Consider the following 19,971-nt stretch of genomic DNA (forward strand, 5'->3'; position numbering starts at 1 on the left):
TGTCCAGGGCCAGTGTAAAATGGAATATCCTGCAAATAATATATAAGTGTACTGGAGCAGACTTAAGTAGAAAAAAGATATTTCTGTTCTTTCTCTGTATATTGGTTAATGTGCTTGGGAGTGTGCAATACATAGAAGACAATGGAGACCTGAGCATCTAAAAGACAGACGCATAGGAGATAGATGGGATGCACTTCAAAATCTAGACATTGGCATGAGTGGTGATTTCCTTTTCTCTTTATAGATTCACTTCTTGTAGAAGGACATATAGAGAATGTTACAGACAGAAAAGGTGATGTCATGAAAAACTGCAACAGGGGAGGGCAGCATGGTAAAATGAATGGTGGATGGTGGGAGAAGATGAACAGGGCATTGAAAGTAGAATCAGTGGAATAGTAGACGGGACAAGTAGTGAAGGATTTATAGAACATTCTGATGTAACCTGAGGATATATTAGAAAGAGACTTCAGACATAGTGTTCCATAACATCATAAAGTATAAAATATTATTTTCACAAAAGAAACCTACTGTGACATACCACAGAGCAACGCTCTTGGAGAAATGCTTCTTAGGCTAGTGGTTGACCCCTTTCATCTAAACTCCCATAATGAAGATGTTAGATACAGCAGTCTTAAAACACAACATAAAACTTATTGTATGGCATTTTAGCTGCTTATGCCCTCCTGACAGAATGTGGGACAGCTAACATTGCTACCCCTTAGATAAAGGGGGCAGGGGGAATTAACAGTGAAGGCAAACTTTTTCTGATTGACAAAATTGCATGAGAAAGGGTAGGCAGAGGGAATGTCTAAGGCACCTGTTTTAAAAGTCATTATAATACATACTCTGATATAGGATAATTTTTAATGGAGGAGGCAATGCAAAATCAATTGCAAAACAAAATACAGCTGCTAAACTTGGAGCAATCAAGCTAAACTTGGTTATGGTGCATGAAAGACACAGCTTTTTTATGTCCCTGTTTACATCAACTTCACTCTTCAGAAATTTACCACTATTGGAATGAATCTCAGTTGCATAGTAAATGAGGCTGTTTGTAGGATCTCTGCCTTATTTCCTCTGGAAGTTGGAAGACAGAGCGAACAAGATAGTGGGCTGCAGAAAGAGAGAGGATGGCCTTGTTCGTAAGTCAGGTGAATGCTACTGAGGAGAACTTAGTTCTATCTATGCTTCATCACAGAGTTCTTATTCAGATGCTGAGCAAGTCACTTAAACCAAAATGTTGGCAGGTGGCAACTAATTGCATGTTCTTCATTTTCTGATTAGTCAACCTGAGACACCAGTGGCCTGATGTGCAGAAATGTTGCACACTCGCAACTGAAGTCAATGGGAGCTGTGGAGGCTCAGTACCTCTTGTAAAAAGGCAGTATGGTTTGGAAGAATGAGCACAGTATTTGGGAGTCAGGAGGTCCTGAGTTCTAATTCTGGCAGTGTCACTGATTTCACTAGGTGGCTTCCTTCAAGTTTCATTGAGGCTATCTGAAGTTAATATATATGCATTAATGTTTGTGAGGCACTCAGATATTATAGCAATGAGTCGTCTTAAAAAAAGACCATATAAGGAAATGAACAATTCTGTATTAATCACAGGTTTTGCATGGTATATATTAAATAAGGCAGAAGACACTAACTGAATGATAAGGATAAAAACATTGAATAGCTGCCTCATTCCCTGGGCAATGTTCATTCTGTTCACTGACTGAGTCAGGTGTCCTATGGAAAAAATAATATGTAACCCTGGAAAAAATATGTAACCCTGTAATTAAAGAGGATATGATAATGTATACGTACAATGGGGCTGAATTAATTTTGAATGGGCAATCTTAATTTCTGGCATTTGCTAACTTTAGAATGCTTGACTTTCCAGACTCAGTAACAATCTTTTAACATAGTTTTGGGTTTTTCATATGTAATTTACAAAAGAAAGTAAAGAACAAATGTCCTATAACACAGAATATCAAAAGAACTAAAAAAAAAAAAAAAAAAAGTGGGGGAAATAGAAAAAGAAGTGTAACCTTGCTTAATGGCAGAACAGACAGAACATCATGATTTATATTCTAGTGATATGCATCTTCACAGGTTTGCGTTTCTGGTAAATGTTTTGCGAGGTCTAACAGATTCATAGAGGCCTTTCCATAGAGATTTATGGACAACATTCTGAGCAGTCTAAAGTTTAATAACAGTGTCTCTAGCCAAAAGTTATGGTTTTTTTTATTGAAATTGTGTTCTCAATTAAAGCGCATACAATTTGATAAAAACATACAATAATTGTAACTTATCTAATGATTCTTTACTAGAAACTTATGATCTGATTTTTATTAGTGGTAATAAATGGGCTGATAGCACTGCTGACAGTCTACTGCATTTTATTACAATAGATTTCATGCTGTTACAACAGTATCAGAAATGTAGTTTCTTAAGTTCTGCATGTCATAAAAAACAACCTTCTGGTGGGTCCTTAATGAATGAAAGAGCAATCTTGTCAGTGTGTTTAATGAGGTTGATAGCATAGTGCTAAAGCTGATCCCAAACAGAAACAGCTGCTAATAGGTAGATTTCAGGGACTTTCAGTGTTCCTGTAACAAATCCCTGTTTTCAGGTATTTATAAATCAGATATAAAAATTATCTATCAACTGAATATTGTTATACAGGGTTAACCTTACAATTTTCTGTATGTCTTTTAGAGTCCCTCTCAAGATTTAAGTTTCTAAAAAACTTTCAAAGGTGTTGCAAAGGCCACACAATTAGATTGGCCCAGCTTAAAAATGGGTGAAGTCATAGGCATAATTTGGAGCAGGCTTGCAGGGATGTTCCCCCCCCAAACTGCAAGCCTGAGGCAGGCGCAGAATTTGTCCCCCCACCCATGTGTGGCCTCATTGACCTTCCTTCTCTCTCCCCTTCCCCCCCCATATAGAAGTCAAAGATGCCAAAGGGTGAAGTTATGAATCAAGGTGTGGCAATTGTATGCCATTTTGATTCTGCTTTTCTAGATTCAGTTGAAAATTATGATTGCTACCTATACAAATCTATAGGAAATGTTGCCAAATTCGACGGGATCCATTCCCATATTGTGCATAAGCTTTTCAAAAACCCACATAATTTAAAAAAAAATCCCCAAAGTTCATATGAAACACTGATTGTTTAGGTTTCAGAGTAGCAGCCATCTTAGTCTGTATCCACAAAAAGAAAAGGAGTACTTGTGGCACCTTAGAGACTAACAAATTTATTAGAGCATAAGCTTTCGTGAGCTACACCTCACTTCATCAGATGCATGCAGTGGAAAATACAGGAGGGAGATTTTATATACACAGAGAACATGAAACAATGGGTGTTACCATACATACTGTAACGAGAGTGATCAGGTAAGGTGAGTTATTACCAGCAGGAGAGAAAAAAACCTTTTGTAGTGATGATCAAGGTGGGCCATTTCCAACAGTTGACAAAAACGTGTGAGGAATGGTGGGGAGGGTGAATAATGGGGAAATAGTTTTACTTTGTGTAATGATACATCCACTCCCAGTCTTTATTCAAGCGTAATTTAATGGTGTCCACTTTGCAAATTAATTCCAATTCAGTAGTCTCTTGTTGGAGTCTGTTTTTGAAGGTTTTTTTTGTTGTTTGTTGGGGTTTTTTTTAAGAATTGCGACTTTTAGGTCTGTAATCGAATGATCAGAGAGATTGAAGTGTTCTCCGACTGGTTTTTGAATGTTATAATTGTTGACGTCTGATTTGTGTTCATTTATTCTTTTATGTAGAGACTGTCAGGTTTGGCCAATGTACATGGCAGAGGGGCATTGCTGGCACATGATGGCATATATCACATTGGTAGATGCGCAGGTGAATGAGCCTCTGATGTGATTAGGCCGTATGATGGTGTCCTCTGAATAGATATGTGGACACAGTTGGCAACGGGCTTTGTTGAAAGGATAGATTCCTGGGTTAGTGTTTTTGTTGTGTGGTGTGTGGTTGCTGGTGAGTATTTGCTTCAGGTTGGGGGGCTGTCTGTAAGCAAGGACTGGCCTGTCTCCCAAGATCTGTGAGAGTGATGGATCGTCCCTCAGGATAGGTTGTAGATCCTTGATGATGCGTTGGAGAGGTTTTAGTTGGGGGCTGAAGGTGATGGCTAGTGTTATTTTCTTTGTTGGGCCTGTCCTGTAGTAGGTGACTTCTGGGTACTCTTCTGGCTCTGTCAATCTGTTTCTTCACTTCAGCAGGTGGGTATTGTAGTTGTAGGAATGCATGATAGAGATCTTGTAGGTGTTTGTCTCTGTCTGAGGGGTTGGAGCAAATGCGGTTATAGCGTAGAGCTTGGCTGTAGACAATGGATCGTGTGGTGTGATCTAGATGAAAGCTAGAGTCAAGTAGGCAAGTATAGCGGTCAGTAGGTTTCCGGTGTAGGGTGGTGTTTATGTGACCATCGCTTATTAGCACCGTAGTGTCCAGGAAGTGGATCTCTTGTGTGGACTGGTCCAGGCTGAGGTTGATGGTGGGATGGAAATAGTTGAAATCATGGTGGAATTCCTCAAGGGCTTCTTTTCCATGGGTCCAGATGATGAAGATGTCATCAATGTAGCGCAAGTAGAGTAGGGGCATTAGGGTACGAGAGCTGAGGAAGCGTTGTTCTAAGTCAGCCATAAAAATGTTGGCATACTGTGGGGCCATGCGGGTACCCATCGCAGTGCCACTGATTTGAAGGTATACATTGTCCCCAAATGTGAAATAGTTATGGGTGAGGACAAAGTCACAAAGTTCAGCCACCAGGTTTGTCGTGACATTATTTAATTTGTTAGTCTCTAAGGTGCCACAAGTACTCCTTTTCTTTTTACTGATTGTTTAGTAAACTATTTGTGTTTATGGGGTATAAAGTGACTTTTTTACAAAACTAAATCCCAATTTTCTAAATCCATGCTTTCTTCAGGAGTCTTCTACTCACTTGAGAGTGATTCTGATGTCATGCCCTTGCGACTATCTTTCCAGATAGCTTGATCAGGACTTTGGAATAACCAAAAAATATCTTCGTAGGCAAGCCAGCCCATGTTTTAAAGATAGCTCAGGATGTGCTGGGGCAAAACTTTGGGAGTATATTGAGTGCTGCGATAGTCATACAATACAGACATAATGAAAAAGGCTTCATAATTATGTACCGTATTAACAAAACTCAGTATCTTCTTTTGGATAGATTAAAACTTAAATATTCCCCTGTCTCTGAGACTTCCATTTAGGGGACCCCAAAAAAGAGTGGTAAAAATACGTGGTAAAACACTGCTTTTGCATTTGCATCTTTAAAATGTGTAACTTAATTCCTGTAAAATATCCTTTCCTGCTATTCTAATTGTGCTCCATTGGCTGAATGTTTTTATTGAAACGCTCATCAGCTGAAGAAACACCATCAATTTGAATGTGGTCAGTTAAAAAAATCATGAGCTATATAAGTCCCTGAGTTCCCTTGCCAATTGTTGTCATTTTGCAATTGTACTTCCCAGTTGTTCGGGTTTTTTTTGTTTTGTTTTGTTTTTTAATTCTCTCCATTATTGTGTGAATGATCCACACAGTCAGGAAACTAACCGTATGGGGGAAAGAATGTGCAGACTACTATCATATGTACAAAGTAAACTGAGAAATATATATATATTTACAATATTGCCAACCCTAAGCATTCAAAATTATAGATTCATAGATACTAAGGTCAGAAGGGACCATTCTGATCATCTAGTCCAACCTCCTGTGCAGCGCAGGCCACAGAATCTCACCCACCCACTCCTATGAAAAACCTCACCTATGTCTGAGCTATTGAAGTCCTTAAATCATGGTTTAAAGACTTCAGGGAGCAGAGAAGCCTCCCTCCAGTCAACCATGCCCCATGCTACAGAGGAAGGGAAAAAACCTCCAGGGCCTCTCCAATCTGCCCTGGAGGAAAATTCCTTCCCAACCCCAAATATGGCGATCAGCTAAACCCTGAGCATATGGGCAAGATTCACCAGCCAGATAATACAGAAAATTCTTTCCTGGGTAACTCGGATCCCATCCATCTAATATCCCATCTCAGGGGATTTGGCCTATTTACCCTGAATATTTAAAGATCAATTACTTACCAAAATCCCATTATCCCATCATACCATCTCCTCCATAAACTTATCAAGTAGAATCTTAAAGCCAGATAGATCTTTTGCCCCCACTGCTTCCCTTGGAAGGCTATTCCAAAACTTCACTCCTCTGATGGTTAAAAACCTTCGTCTGATTTCAAGTCTAAACTTCCTGGTGGCCAGTTTATACCCATTTGTTCTTGTGTCCACATTGGTGCTGAGCTTAAATAATTCCTCTCCCTCTCCTGTATTTATCCCTCTGATATATTTATAGAGAGCAATCATATCTCCCCTTAACCTTCTTTTAGTTAGGCTAAATAAGCCAAGCTCCTTGAGTCTCCTTTCATAAGACAAGTTTTCCATTCCTCGGATCATCCTAGTAGCCCTTCTCTGTACCTGCTCCAGTTTGAATTCATCCTTTTTAAACATGGGAGACCAGAACTGCACACAGTATTCTAGGTGAGGTCTCACCAGTGCCTTGTATAATGGTACTAAAACCTCCTTATCCCTACCGGAAATGCCTCTCCTGATGCATCCCAAAACCACATTAGCTTTTTTCACAGCCATATCACATTGGCAGCTCATAGCCATCCTATGATCAACCAATACTCCAAGGTCCTTCTCCTCTTCCGTTACTTCTAATTGATGCGTCCCCAACTTGTAACTAAAATTCTTGTTATTAATCCCTAAATGCATAACCTTACGCTTCTCACTATTAAATTTCATCCTATTACTATTACTCCAGTTTACAAGGTCATCCAGATCCTCCTGTATAATATCCCGATCCTTCTCTGAATTGGCAATACCTCCCAGCTTTGTATCATCTGCAAACTTTATTAGCACACTTCCACTTTTTGTGCCAAGGTCAGTAATAAAAAGATTGGTCCCAAAACCGATCCCTGAGGAACTCCACTGCTAACCTCCCTCCAACCTGACAGTTCGCCTTTCAGTAGGACCCGTTGCAGTCTCCCCTTTAACCAATTCCTTATCCACCTTTTGATGTTCATATTGATCCCCATCTTCTCCAATTTAACTAATAATTCCCCATGTGGCACGGTATCAAATGCCTTACTGAAATCTAGGTAAATGAGATCCACTGCATTTCCTTTATCTAAAAAATCTGTTACTTTTTCAAAAAAGGAGATTAGGTTGGTTTGGCACGATCTACCTTTTGTAAAACCATGTTGTATTTTGTCCCATTTACCATTGACTTCAATGTCCTTAACTAATTTCTCCTTCAAAATTTTTTCCAGGACCTTGCATACTACAGATGTCAAACTAACTGGCCTGTAGTTACCCGGATCACTTTATTTTCCTTTCTTAAAAATAGGAACTATATTAGCAATTCTCCAATCATTCGGTACTACTCCTGAGTTTACAGATTCATTAAAAATTCTTGCTAATGGGCTTGCAATTTCAGGTGCCAATTCCTTTAATATTCTTGGATGAAGATTATTTGGGCCCCCCCAATTTAGTCCCATTAAGCTGTTTCAGTTTCGCTTCTATCTCAGATATGGTAATATCTACCTCCATATCCTCATTCCCATTTGTCATGCTACCATTATCCCTAAAATCCTCTTTAGCCTTATTAAAGACTGAGGCAAAGTATTTGTTTAGATATTGGGTCATGCCTAGATTATCCATAACCTCCACTCCATCCTCAGTGTTTAGCGGCCCCACTTCTTCTTTCTTAGTTTTCTTCTTATTTATATGGCTATAGAACCTTTTACTATTGGTTTTAATTCCCTTTGCAAGGTCCAACTCTACTCGACTTTTAGCCTGTATCATTTTATCCCTACATGTTCTGACCTCAATTAGGTAGCTTTCCTTGCTGATCCCTCCCATCTTCCACTCCCTGTATGCTTTCTGCTTCTTCTTAATCACCTCTCTAAGATGCTTGCTCATCCAGCTTGGTCTACAACTCCTTCCTATGACTTTTTTCCCCTTTCTTGGGATACAGGCTTCCGATAGCTTCTGCAGCTTTGATTTAAAGTAATCCCAGGCCTCCTCTACCTTTAGATCCATAAGTTCTTCAGTCCAATCCACTTCCCTAACTAATTTCCTTAACTTTTGAAAGTCAGCCCTTTTGAAATCAAAAACCCCTCGTTGCAGATTTATTTTTGTTAATCCTTCCATTCAGTTTGAACTGAATTAGCTCATGATCATTTGAGCCAAGATTGTCCCCTACAACCATTTCTTCTATGAGGTCCTCGCTACTCACCAAAATTAAATCTAAAATGGCATCCCCTCTAGTCGGTTCAGCAACTACTTGATGAAGGAATCCATCAGCTATCGCATCTAGGAAAATCTGAGCCCTATTATTATTCCTAGCACTGGTCCTCCAGTCAATATCTGGAAAGTTAGTCTCCCATGATCACGCAGTTTCCATTAGTATTTTCGTTATTAAAGACATTAAAAAGGGCTCTATCCTTATCCAAATTAGATCCCGGAGGTCTATAGCACACCCCAAGCACTATCGTAGGAGAGGCTTTACTAGTTTTCTTCCCCAATGTAATTTTTACCCAGATGGACTCTGTCTTATCCATTGCATCGCTTCTTATTTCTTTACGTTCTACCTCATCATTGATATATAATGCTACTCCACCACCTTTACCTTTGTTTCTGTCTTTCCTAAACAGCACATACCCTTCAATACCTGTAGTCCAGTCATGACTACTATTCCACCATGTTTCTGTTATCCCCAGAATATCTGGTTTCACTTCCTGCACCAGTAGCTCTAGTTCCTCCATTTTGATACCTAGGCTCCTCGCATTGGTGTATAAACATCTTAATTTTTTGCTGTTTGGCCTCACTCACATTTTGTACCCTATTAGGCACAGTCATTCTACAGCCAGTATAACCTATTAGACTAGTATCCACACCGCCCTCGCTCCTTTATATACATTCTCCTACCCACGGCTGTATCCTTTCTTACTTCATCTTCTTCCCTCTCAATGCTAAAATCTGGCGTGGAGATTTCCTGGACATCTCCCATCCATCTCCCCCTAATTCCTAGTTTAAAGCTCTCTTTATCAGTTGTGCCAGCCTCGATCCTAGCAGTCTATTTCCTTCCCTACTCAGATGAAGTCCATCCCGAGAGAACTGTCCTCTGTCCGTGAATGCCTCCCAGTGGCCATACATCCCAAAGCCCTCCTTATAGCACCACTGCCTAAGCCATCTGTTGACAGTCATAATCTTGTCACACCTTTGTTGCCCTTCTCTAGGAACAGGAAGGATCCCGCTAAAGATCACCTGAGCCTCAATTTCCTTAAGCGTCTTCCCCAGCCTAGCATAGTCTCCCTTAATACTTTCCAGCGAGAATCTAGCCGTATCATTTGTTCCCACATGAAGGATAATTAGGGGATTCTTTCCCGCTCCCTTTAGGATCCTTTTCAACCTCAGGTCTACATCCCGTATCTTAGCACCCAGAAGACAGCACACCCTTCTAGATTATGAGTCAGGCCCCCCAAAATAATGATATTTTGAATAATAAATACTGGATTCTCACTATTTACCTTCTAGTTTCCAATGTGTCAGGTGTTTCCAGGTTTTTCTTCACAATCATGAGGGCTAGAAACTTCCTTTTATTATTCATTTATTTTAAATGAAAGCTGCAATTCTGAGTCCCTGGCTTCTAAAAAAATGTGGTTTTAAGGAAAACACCAAATAGTGTGAAACTTGTTATAAAATCACAAGAGTCAGCAATACTGTACCAGTGCATGCCCCCTTCCCCTTGCCCTTCTCAGAGCAATAACATACTTAAACAGTGATGTGGGTCTCATCTACACTTAGAAAGCTTAGGTCAACCAAGCTATGATGCTCAGCGGTGTGAAAAACCCATATTTTTGAGCATCGCAGCTATGCCAATCTAACCCCCGGTGTAGATGCAGCGAGGTTAAAAGAAGAATGCTTCCCTCGACCTAGGAACCATCGCTTAGGGTATTGATGTAGTCTGTGCCTGCACTTCTGGGTTACAGTGTTATAGATATGAGGCTGTGGTTATGCCACTATAGCACCTGGGTAGACGTGGCCTTGCATTGTAAGCTTTTTAGGACAGGGACTGTCTGTTATTTGTGTACAGTGCCTTGTATAATGAAAGCCCAATCCCTGAATGGGTCTTTGATGTGTTGTTGCAATTCTAAATAATAATTTTAAAAAGCCAATATCCATCCCATCTAATAAAACTAAACATTGGCCTGTCTTGGCCTGACCTGACTTGACAGCCAAAGGGGCTGCCAGGCCAATTTTCATGCAGGATATTGTAAATGTATTTACTTATTTAGATGACATAGTATCAACCTCATATTCCTGGAACTTCGCAAAATTTAAGATAGCATCTGTTTTCAGACCTACATACAAAGCAAAATCCTCCCTCTTTGCCTTTTCTAAAATCAGACTTGACTCAGGGTATGTCTACACTGCGAAGTTGTCGACAAAACTTTTGTCTTAAAAAGCCCCCCGCGAAAGACAAAAGTTTTGTTGATGCAAGTGGCAGTGTGAACGTGGCTTTGTTGGCAGGAGCGCTCTCCTGCCATGCTCCCGCTGACAAAGCTAACGCCGCTCGCGGGGCTGGAAGTATTTTGTCGACAAAAGTGACGCTAAAAGCTGCATGGTGTAGACAAGCCCCCAGGGTATGTCTACCTATGTAGTAGGGATATTCAGGAAAGTTAAGGCAAATCAGCTAAAGGTCTGAAGTCAATGCATACAAGTAGTGTGTTAAACTCTGTGTGAATGCTCTCATTCAGGAGTAAAGGGGCTTTAAATTGCCTCAGGAGGATTAAGTTATAGTTAACAAAGACCACTTTACTCCTGAGTGGGAGCATCCCTGTGGCAATTTAATTAATGCATATTGACTTCACACCTTTAGTTGATTTACCTTAACTTTCCTGAGTATTCTCATGGCCTATCACAGGAGAATTATTTGGGTAGAACCGGCCTTTGTATTTTGAGGCACCTTTTTGTTAATTCCCCACTCCACCAAACATAGTAGATCCCTATTTATCACACAATGCACAGAGGTAGTATAAACATTTGGGAAGGATGGTGAGATCCTCTTCAAGAAACATCACAAATGCAATTTTGGTTCATTTTACATAAAAATGAAAATGCAGAGGAAAATTCTTGTCCCTATAAGTCTCTTATTCCAGATGTAGAGCTCTCCTTCCTTTTGGTTATTGCTATTTATTACTTACTATTTTAACCATCTAGAAATATAGTAGGCCCCACACAAAACCCAATTCTGGTCATTGTCCTGAGAGCATAAAACTTAAATTGCACATGATTCAATGAGTAATGGTCATAAATAGATGCATGACGTGAGGAGAAGGTAAGATAAAGATGAAAATATCACATGGTTATTCAAGGCCCTGATCTTGTATTTGGATGTGCTAGCACAGATCTGGTTTTTGACCGGAATGCCCAGTAAAAAGGGACCCTGGCAGTTCTGGTCAGCGCCGCCAACGGGGCTGTTAAAAGTCCAGCCAGAGGTGCTGTAGGGCTAAGGCAGGCTAGTTCCTACCTGTCCTGGCACCGCGCTACGCCCCGTAAGTAGGTCCAGCTCCTAGGTGAGGGGGGCCACGGGGTTCTGCGTGCTGCCCCCGCCCTGAGCACTGGCTCTGAACTCCCATTGGCTGGGAACAGCATCACCTAGGAGCTGGACTTGCTGACTGCTTCCGGGGGCAGCGTGGAGCCAGGACAGGCAGGGAGCCTGCCTTAGCCCCACTGCACTGCTGACCAGGAGCTGACTGAGGTAAGCCCATTCCCAAACCCCAAACCCCTCCTGAGCCTTGAGCCCCCCACAAACCAGGAGCTCCCTCCTGCACCCCAAACCCCTCATCCCTGGTCCCAGCCCAGAGACCACACCCCCTCCTGCACCTCAACCCCCTGCCTCAACCTGCAGCACCCTCCTGCACCCCAACTCCCTGCCCCTACCCAGAGCCCCCTCCTGCACCTCAACCCCCTGCCTCAACCTGCAGCACCCTCCTGCACCCCAACTCCCTGCCCCTACCCAGAGCCCCTTCCTGCACCTCAACCCCCTGCCTCAACCTGCAGCACCCTCCTGCACCCCAACTCCCTGCCCCTACCCAGAGCCCCCTCCTGCACCCTGAACCCCTCATTTCTGTCCCTGCCCTTCAGCCCTCATCCCCAGTTAGAGTCCTCACCCCCTCCCACACCCCAATCCCCTGCCCCAGCCCAGTGAAAGTGAGGTGCGGGTGGGGGAGAGCAAGCCACCGAGGGAGGGGGAATGTAGTGAGCAGGAGTGGGGCCTTGGGGAAGAGGTGGGGGAAAGGGTGGGGCCTCGGGGAAGGGGCGGGGGTAGGGTGTTTAGGTTTTTTGCGATTAGAAAGTTGGCAACCCTCGTCTGTAGTGAGTAGTGATGCAGTAGTGAGCCCTGATGCAAGATCAGGGACTGAAGCAAATACACAACTTTGTAGCTGCAGTTGTTGAAGTCACCTGATACTGACATCTGTCATGTGGTGGATATTAAATTTATGTAAACCTGACTTGTATCCAGTCAATCCAGAAAATAAAGACCATTATGTTCCCAACACTCCTGTGTATCACACAGGCATTACATCACTGTGCAATCATTTAAAAATGTACAGAATACCTTGATCCATGCAAGAGAGAGGCACATTTTCTTTAGAAAAATTAGCGGCCAAGTGAGACCACAGACCATTGTTACAGGTCTTAGCATTAAAGCTAGTCAGTGAATTTGAACAGGTAGCACATGGTGGAATAATTAGTAACTGATAAAAGTAGGTATTTGCCAGCCTCGTGAAAACTGTAATTTGCAAATGAAAGTTTTATCAAGAAGTAAAAGAACTGAAGTGCATCTATTTTAAATGTATGCCTTTTGTTTTTTCTTTTACCTTGGTAAACAAATCAGAGACCAGATGCGTTTGCAATAAATATGGAGGCAATCCTAGCACATCACAAATCCGTCCAACACAAGGACTGTGGTCTCAGACATGCAGTAAAGGCAACCTGGAGTGCTGGTTAATGGTGGGTTCAATAGAACCCCCATTTAAATTCAGGTCTGGCCCACTATCAATGGGCTGTAAACTTATGTACAGTTGCCATGCTATAACCTGTCTTTATAGAAAAATACATCCAAAAATACAAAAGAAGTAACAACGCTGTGAACTCCTTGCTCTACCAGAATCTAAATTCAACCCATGTAGTGCTTGGGGAGTGAGGGTACACATTTCCCTGGACTTTCTTTAGCAGAGCTGGATGAGAGCCAACCTCCCTGAGTGGAAGAGAAGTTGTATTGCTGCTCAGTAGGACATGTATCAGTCATGTTGCATACATGCCCTTCACTGGATGCCTTATAATTGAAGTAACCAGAAGACATCGGGTCTGTTACACAGTTTCCTGGATCCCAGTTCCTGATTCCCACGTGGCTCTCACCACTTCCCTGGGAGACCAGTCTGCCTACTGCTTTTCTCTATGAATCCGATGAAGTGAGCTGTAGCTCACGAAAGCTTATGCTCTAATAAATTTGTTAGTCTCTAAGGTGCCACAAGTACTCCTTTTCTTTTTGCGAATACAGACTAACACGGCTGCTACTCTGAAACCTGTTTTTCTCTGTGAATCTTTCCCTCTCTCTCCTGACTACACTTGCTCTACAGCCCCCACCCTTGTGAATCCCCTACTTATGCTCCTTGTTATCCTTCAGTATTAATCCTGAGGTCTTAGATGGGGGGGATGAGTGTGCTGTTGAGGACTTGAGAGGGTGGGGGGAAAAGACAGAAGTAAGACATGGTATTGCCAAGGGGAGTCCTGATGATTTGATGCTGGGGGAAGGAGTAGGGCATAGGAAGGGGGACAAGTAAACTGAGTCATGGAGGTGAAGGGAAGAGAGCCCAAATTGAAACTGTGCTTGGGAAACCTGTTCATGAATGGTTATACTCTTGTGCCCTCTTCAAGCTGTCCACGTCAATGAAATTGCTATCCAGTGATTTTAAACAGATTTGAACTTCACATTGGCCATATAAATGCAAATTTAATCTTCACTCAGTTTTTCTTACTCATCTTTCTTTTTTTCTTTTAGAGGGGAAAATTAAATGCAGACCCCCTCTTTATTAATGCATTGTCAAGGTTACAGATTTAAACACAGGAAGATAAAAAGCTAATTTTTTTCAGAGCTCACTTTTCCACATGACACATACTTAATTTAGGTCTGTATTTAACAGTCTTGTCATAAAAAATATTATGTGCCAGGTGGTCAAATTAATATTATTAATTAACTTTTTAGTTCCTGCATTGTATGTCTTTTTAAATCTGTAACTGTAGCATAATTGCACTGACAGTTTTTTGTGGTTTCATTTCTGCATTAAGTTGTGGCTGATGCCTGTATTGGTTAATGGGAGCAGATCTGCCTAATAATTCTCTCAGCGAAGAGATCACCTTTTCTTGGCTACCTATCCAGCGTTAGAGTATTCTTCCCCTTCAATCCCGTTTGTAGGGGGATTAAGAGCAATATGTACAGCTGAGAGTTCAATTTATCTGAGTGCGTGTGTCCTTGAAGTTGGTAGGTGCACTGGGAGTTCCTCAGAGAGGTGGGTGAGTGATTCCTCTTTTCAGAGAGTCCCTCGGATGGCGCAATGCCTGCGCTCAGGGATAGTGGCCGTGCTCGGAGAGAGTTTTGTGAAAGTGAAGGCGTCTTTGCAGGCAGGAAGAGCCTGCCTTCTCTGTTTGCTCCACTCCGGCTTGAGTTTTTATTTATATCTTTTTTTTTTTTTTATTCTTGCTCTTTCTACGAAGTCAGATTGAAATCCACAGCGGTGACTGTGTGAAGGAAGGCTGCTGGTTCTGGCTGCCAGGAATCTGCAGCTTTTAGAACCACCTGAAGTTTGCAGAAAAAGCAACCGCAGTACAAACTGCTGGGGCTACATTACGCCCGCCCTGGGCGGGGGGAGGAGGAGCCCGAGAGCAGTAACCTGGGCTATCTGCGTGTGATTTCTCTATTAATCCTCACCGTTTCTTCTTGTTTATAGACACTTTCTCCCTTTCAAAATGTAAGCGGAATTGGAGTGAAAAGGTGTGCTTTGAGGGGTCTGGTTATTGTTCTCTCGCAAAGAGAAGCAATGCTCTCTCTCTCTCTCTCTCTCTCTCTCCCACTCACTCACACGCACACATTTATTCATCGACACAGCTTCCATCTGAGTGTGTGTCTCAAATTTATATGCTTCCTTCTCAGGAGAAACAGGATCTAGAGTAGGGAGAGAGTGTGTCTGAGAGAGAGCAGGAAATAAATTAGTTGCTCTCTCTTCACTTGAAGGGTGTGTACTGTTTCCTGGTTTCACAGTGAGGCAAACGGAGTTTGTCCACAACACAGAAGGAGAGGTTTAATTATGATTGCAGGCACATAAACATATATTTCAATGCATAGGTTGAATGTGTAAGTGTCTTTTTTTTTTTTTTTAAGAACACGTTGTGATCCCATCTCAGGAGGACCAGGCTCTAGAGAAGGGCATGGGCAGGGGGAGTAGGAGGTATCTCTCTTCTCTTGTATGGGGTTTAGCATTACCCTTTGGAGTATTTTGTTCTAGTGTCTATTTCTTGGTCTGGAGGCATTGCTGAAATTGGGCAGTCTAAAGAAAGAGATTGGATTATAATTAGATTATTTTCAAAGAATAGGTTTATTTCTGTGCATGTGTATGTCAAAGTTGCGTTCTGTCTCCAAAACAATAGGAGACGGTGTATTTACTTCTACTTGTAGGGTTCTGTAGTTTGACTGTGACTAGAGAGGCAGTACTGAGTTTGTGCAGAGAAAGAGACTGGATTATAATAGTAGTTAAAACACAATTCTATTATTTCTGTGCACAGGTTTCATGTATGTGTTTATTCCCAAATTAAGTGATCCCTTCTCAAGAGGAAGTGATCAGGGAGAGTCATAGGGTTGGGGAAGGACAGAAAGGAAATAAGGAACACTCTCCCCTTTGGAAAAAGGTAAAAGCTGGATCTACCTGGATCCTGACTATTTTTGTCAGAGTCTTCTGTATCATCAAAATAGAGAGCAAGTCTTCCTGATCCGACTGCCCCAAAAAAATTCCAGACACCAACACATACCAGAACTAGGGGTATTGTAAAAACCCAGATGGCAACTGGATCCAGACAACTTTTGGCCCCAAAGTTCCAAATTCTGATGCCTGAATAGAGAACAAGTCTAGTTACTCCTACTGCACCAAAAAAAAGTCTGGGTCCTGGCACATAAGACATAAATGTCACACAAACCCAGTTCTGGCACATGGATCCTTCCAAATCCATACAGGTTTTGGTCTTCACTCCAAAATTCCATGGCATTAATAGAGAACGGATATAATTACTGCTACTGCACCAAAATATTCTGGTTTGTAATGCATCGTTGTGCAAGAAAGCCTAAAAAATCCTGCACTTGACTCCGTATGCGTCTCAACAGTTTTGGGTCCCAAATTTAAACAGTAACATCTAAATAGAAAACAAATGTTGCTCCTATTTCACTTGAAAAATCTGGATCTGTATGCTTTCTGGCCTAATAGCACTGGAAAAATACTGATCTGGTTCTTGCTAGGCCTTGCCAGTTTTTAACCCTAATCTCTCAAATTCAACTGTCTAAGGAATTGGGGGGAGTAACAACTTTCAGAATACAGCAGACCCTGTAATGCAGCAGCACTGCAAAAGCATTTATCGGGCACCTTTATTCAGCTAGACCTTTTTATTTGTAAATCCCAAACTCAAATGTTCTACAGACTAAATAAAGAAGAGCAGCTTCTCAAGTTCCACTGCAAAACTCCAGATTTTGATACATTCCTGTTCAACTTTACTGCAAAGACACGTACTCGGCACCGGAACCTGCTGGATCCTGCCATTTTTTTGGCCCCTAGTTCCCAAATTGTACTGTCAAAATATACAACTCATGTTGCTGCTTCTGCTTGATCCAAAAATTCCATGCTCTGACATCTCAGTGAAAGAGCAATGCGAAAAGCCACATGGGCCTTTCTTTTGGCCACAAACATCTACGATCTGTTAAATAAAGACCAAGGGTTAAATCCCTATTGAAGGAAATAGCAAAATCCCATTGACTTCATTAAGGCCAGGATTTTACCCCAAGTATAGCTGCTCCTACTTTAATGTATCAAAATCTTGTCTCTGATTCATCCTTACACAAGAGCACTTGAAAAATCCAGTTAAGGACTGTAAATGAATGATGATTCTTGCTGTCTGTCTAGAAATTATAATTTTGGGGACATAGATGAAAAAATGGGGGTATACCTTGTTGGATCTGGGTCCATGTTTGCAATTTTTTTTTAAATGCTCGTCTGCTGGGATGGCTCAGGGACTAGATTTTTTTTTTTTTTTTTTTTTTTTTGTAGACTAAGAGAAGCTATGCTTGGTCACTATGTATGGACTAGAATTTAGAGGTTTGTGGCCAAAAAAAGGTTGGATTCTGCAAGACACACGTGCCGTTTGTGCACGTATTGCTCTTGCACTGAGATGTCAGGGCTGGGTTTTGCTGGCCAACTAGGAGCCGTCACAGGGCATGGGTTGTCTGTTTTGATGATATAATTTGGGGCCAACCCAAAACACTGTTCCAGTGGGTTCAAGATGCTGGATATTATGTGTCCTTACCATGGTATTGAATAGGGGATACACTGGATTGTGCAGTAGAACTGGGACAGCTGCATGTCTCTATTTACCTGGTAGGATTTGGGGGATTTAAATTTTTTAAAAAAGAAAGAATGAGAAAGAAAGAACAACAACAAAAGAAAAACTACCTGGATCCAGGTGCTGGATATCTATTTTTATGGTACTGCTGTGCCAGTTCACAACAATCTGAATTTTGGGGGGCATTAAGAAGCTGCTACATTTTTTTCTTTATTTAAATAGCAGATTTGGGGAGAATAGGGTTAAAAATTGGCAGGATGTGGAAGAAACCAGATACATGTCTTCCAGTGCTGGGCGGGGGGGGGGGGGTGTGTGCACAGGGAGCCAGATTCTTTCCAGTGTAGTAGTAGGGATGGCTACCCTTGTTATCTGCTTAGACTGTAGAATTTGGAGTTTAGGGCCAAAAATTGCCAACATCCAGGAGCAGGAGCTGGATTTTTGTGGCACTAGTACTGTGATGCTTCAGAATCCAGATTTTTTTAGCACAGTAAGTTATACTTGTTCTCTATGAATGCCAAGGAACTTTGGTGTGGGGGAGGGGTTGAAAGCCAAAAATTAAATTGATGGGGTAGGATCCATGAATGAGATCTTGGTTTTTGCAGGTCTGATGTACCAAAATCCAGAATATATTTGGTACCACAGGCATGGCTGTACTTCTCTATGGAGAAATCAGAATTCAGCATCTTGGGGCCAAAATTTGGCAGGCTCCAGATGCTGGCTCAGGGTTTTTGTAGAAATCATGCTCTCCGGGATTCATCAGGATCTAATTATTTATATATTTATTTATTAGTATTAATTTAAGTAGGAGCCTAAGACTAGAACTCTATTTCTGTGACACAATTTGGCGCTTTTCGAGATTAAAAAATTGGCAGGTTGCAGGGCAAATCCAACACGATCCAGGTACATCCAGCTTTTACGTCTTTCCCTCTCTCTTCGCTTGTGTGAGGTTTGTAATTTGACTGTTTCCTGGTCTCACAGAAAGAGGCAGTGCTGAGCACAGAAAGACAAAAATAGACCTTTACAGAGAAATATAGGGATTGTGTGTGTGTGGAGGGGAGGGAGAGAGGAGAGCAGCGTTAGGCTGGTTTCCAGGAGGAGCTCTTCTCGCTTTCGTTGTGTGTTAGACATTTTTGTACAGATTTTTTTTCAGCTTAAAAACGTTTTCTCTCTCCCGTTGCTCTTTGTACCTCTTTGAGGGAGAAAAAACAAACTGTGTTTGATCAGAAAGCGACCAGAGACCATTTTATTTGAACGACCGGGGGAAGAAAGAGAAGAGAAACCGTCGCAGGGATATAAATACCTATCATCTCTTACATATTTCCTGTAAATAAATCTCTATAGAAAGAGCACAATTTGACATCCATCCTAAGCGCCAGCAATGGGGTGTTTGGGCAACAGCAAAACAGAAGATCAGCGTATCGATGAGAAAGCTCAGCGAGAAGCCAACAAAAAAATAGAGAAGCAGTTGCAGAAAGAGAGACTGGCTTATAAAGCCACACATCGTTTGCTCCTGCTGGGTAAGGAAGGCGGGGGGGGGGGGGGAGATGAAGGTGCAGTTGCCTGCGCTCCCCATGGTAGGGGTATAACGGAGAAGCTATGTGATTAATATGTGTGTGTGTCTGTGTGTTAGATGCAAAGAATGCAGGCAATTTTAATGAGCAATATGTGAAAAGTGCACAGATTGAGCTCTGTGTGGGAGCCACATGGATACATATATATAAATGCTGTTGGAGGTGGGAGATGATGTTAACATGTCACCAAAAAAAAAAAACAAAAAAAAAAACGTGTATACATGGCAGTGTTCTGTTTTTTTCTTCCAGGAGCTGGTGAGTCAGGAAAAAGTACTATTGTGAAACAAATGAGGATCCTGCATGTCAATGGATTTAATTCAGAGTAAGAATTATTGATATTTTGTGTCTTCTGTTTGTAAATATACATTTGAAACGTATTAACACACAACACACTGGATAATTTATCTCTTTCCTCCACCGTGTGTGTGTGTTTGTGTGTGTTGGAGGTTTGACACTGGCTTGCAAACAAAGAAAAATGCAAGGAATTACTACTATTATACATTTGTATTTTCTGCTCCTGCCCCTCTACTGTATTTTACACTGTTGCTACTGCAGCGCTTGACAGGCCCCTGTGTAGCAACAACATGGCGACTACTTTTTGCATAGCAGCAAATAACTAATATTGTATATGTGTGCAATATAGATA

The 19,971-nt window shown here is 41.6% G+C and overlaps 1 protein-coding gene across 2 annotated transcripts in view; it reads left to right on the top strand.

Moving 5' to 3' along the window:
• The window catches only part of GNAL (G protein subunit alpha L), a 328,963-nt gene that overhangs the window by 122,307 nt on the left and 186,685 nt on the right, over positions 1–19,971 (top strand). The window contains exons 1-2 of one of the 2 annotated variants that reach the window (XM_038392218.2): positions 18,766–19,271; positions 19,575–19,647. In XM_038392218.2, the coding sequence (XP_038248146.1) occupies positions 19,133–19,271; positions 19,575–19,647 (212 nt within the window). In that variant the 5' untranslated portion in view covers positions 18,766–19,132. Of the gene's footprint in view, positions 1–18,765; positions 19,272–19,574; positions 19,648–19,971 lie in introns of those variants that run through there. The other variant, XM_038392217.2, reaches the window with a different exon arrangement.

The sequence above is a fragment of the Dermochelys coriacea genome, chromosome 2, assembly GCF_009764565.3.
Source record: "Dermochelys coriacea isolate rDerCor1 chromosome 2, rDerCor1.pri.v4, whole genome shotgun sequence".
Taxonomy (NCBI): domain Eukaryota; kingdom Metazoa; phylum Chordata; order Testudines; family Dermochelyidae; genus Dermochelys; species Dermochelys coriacea.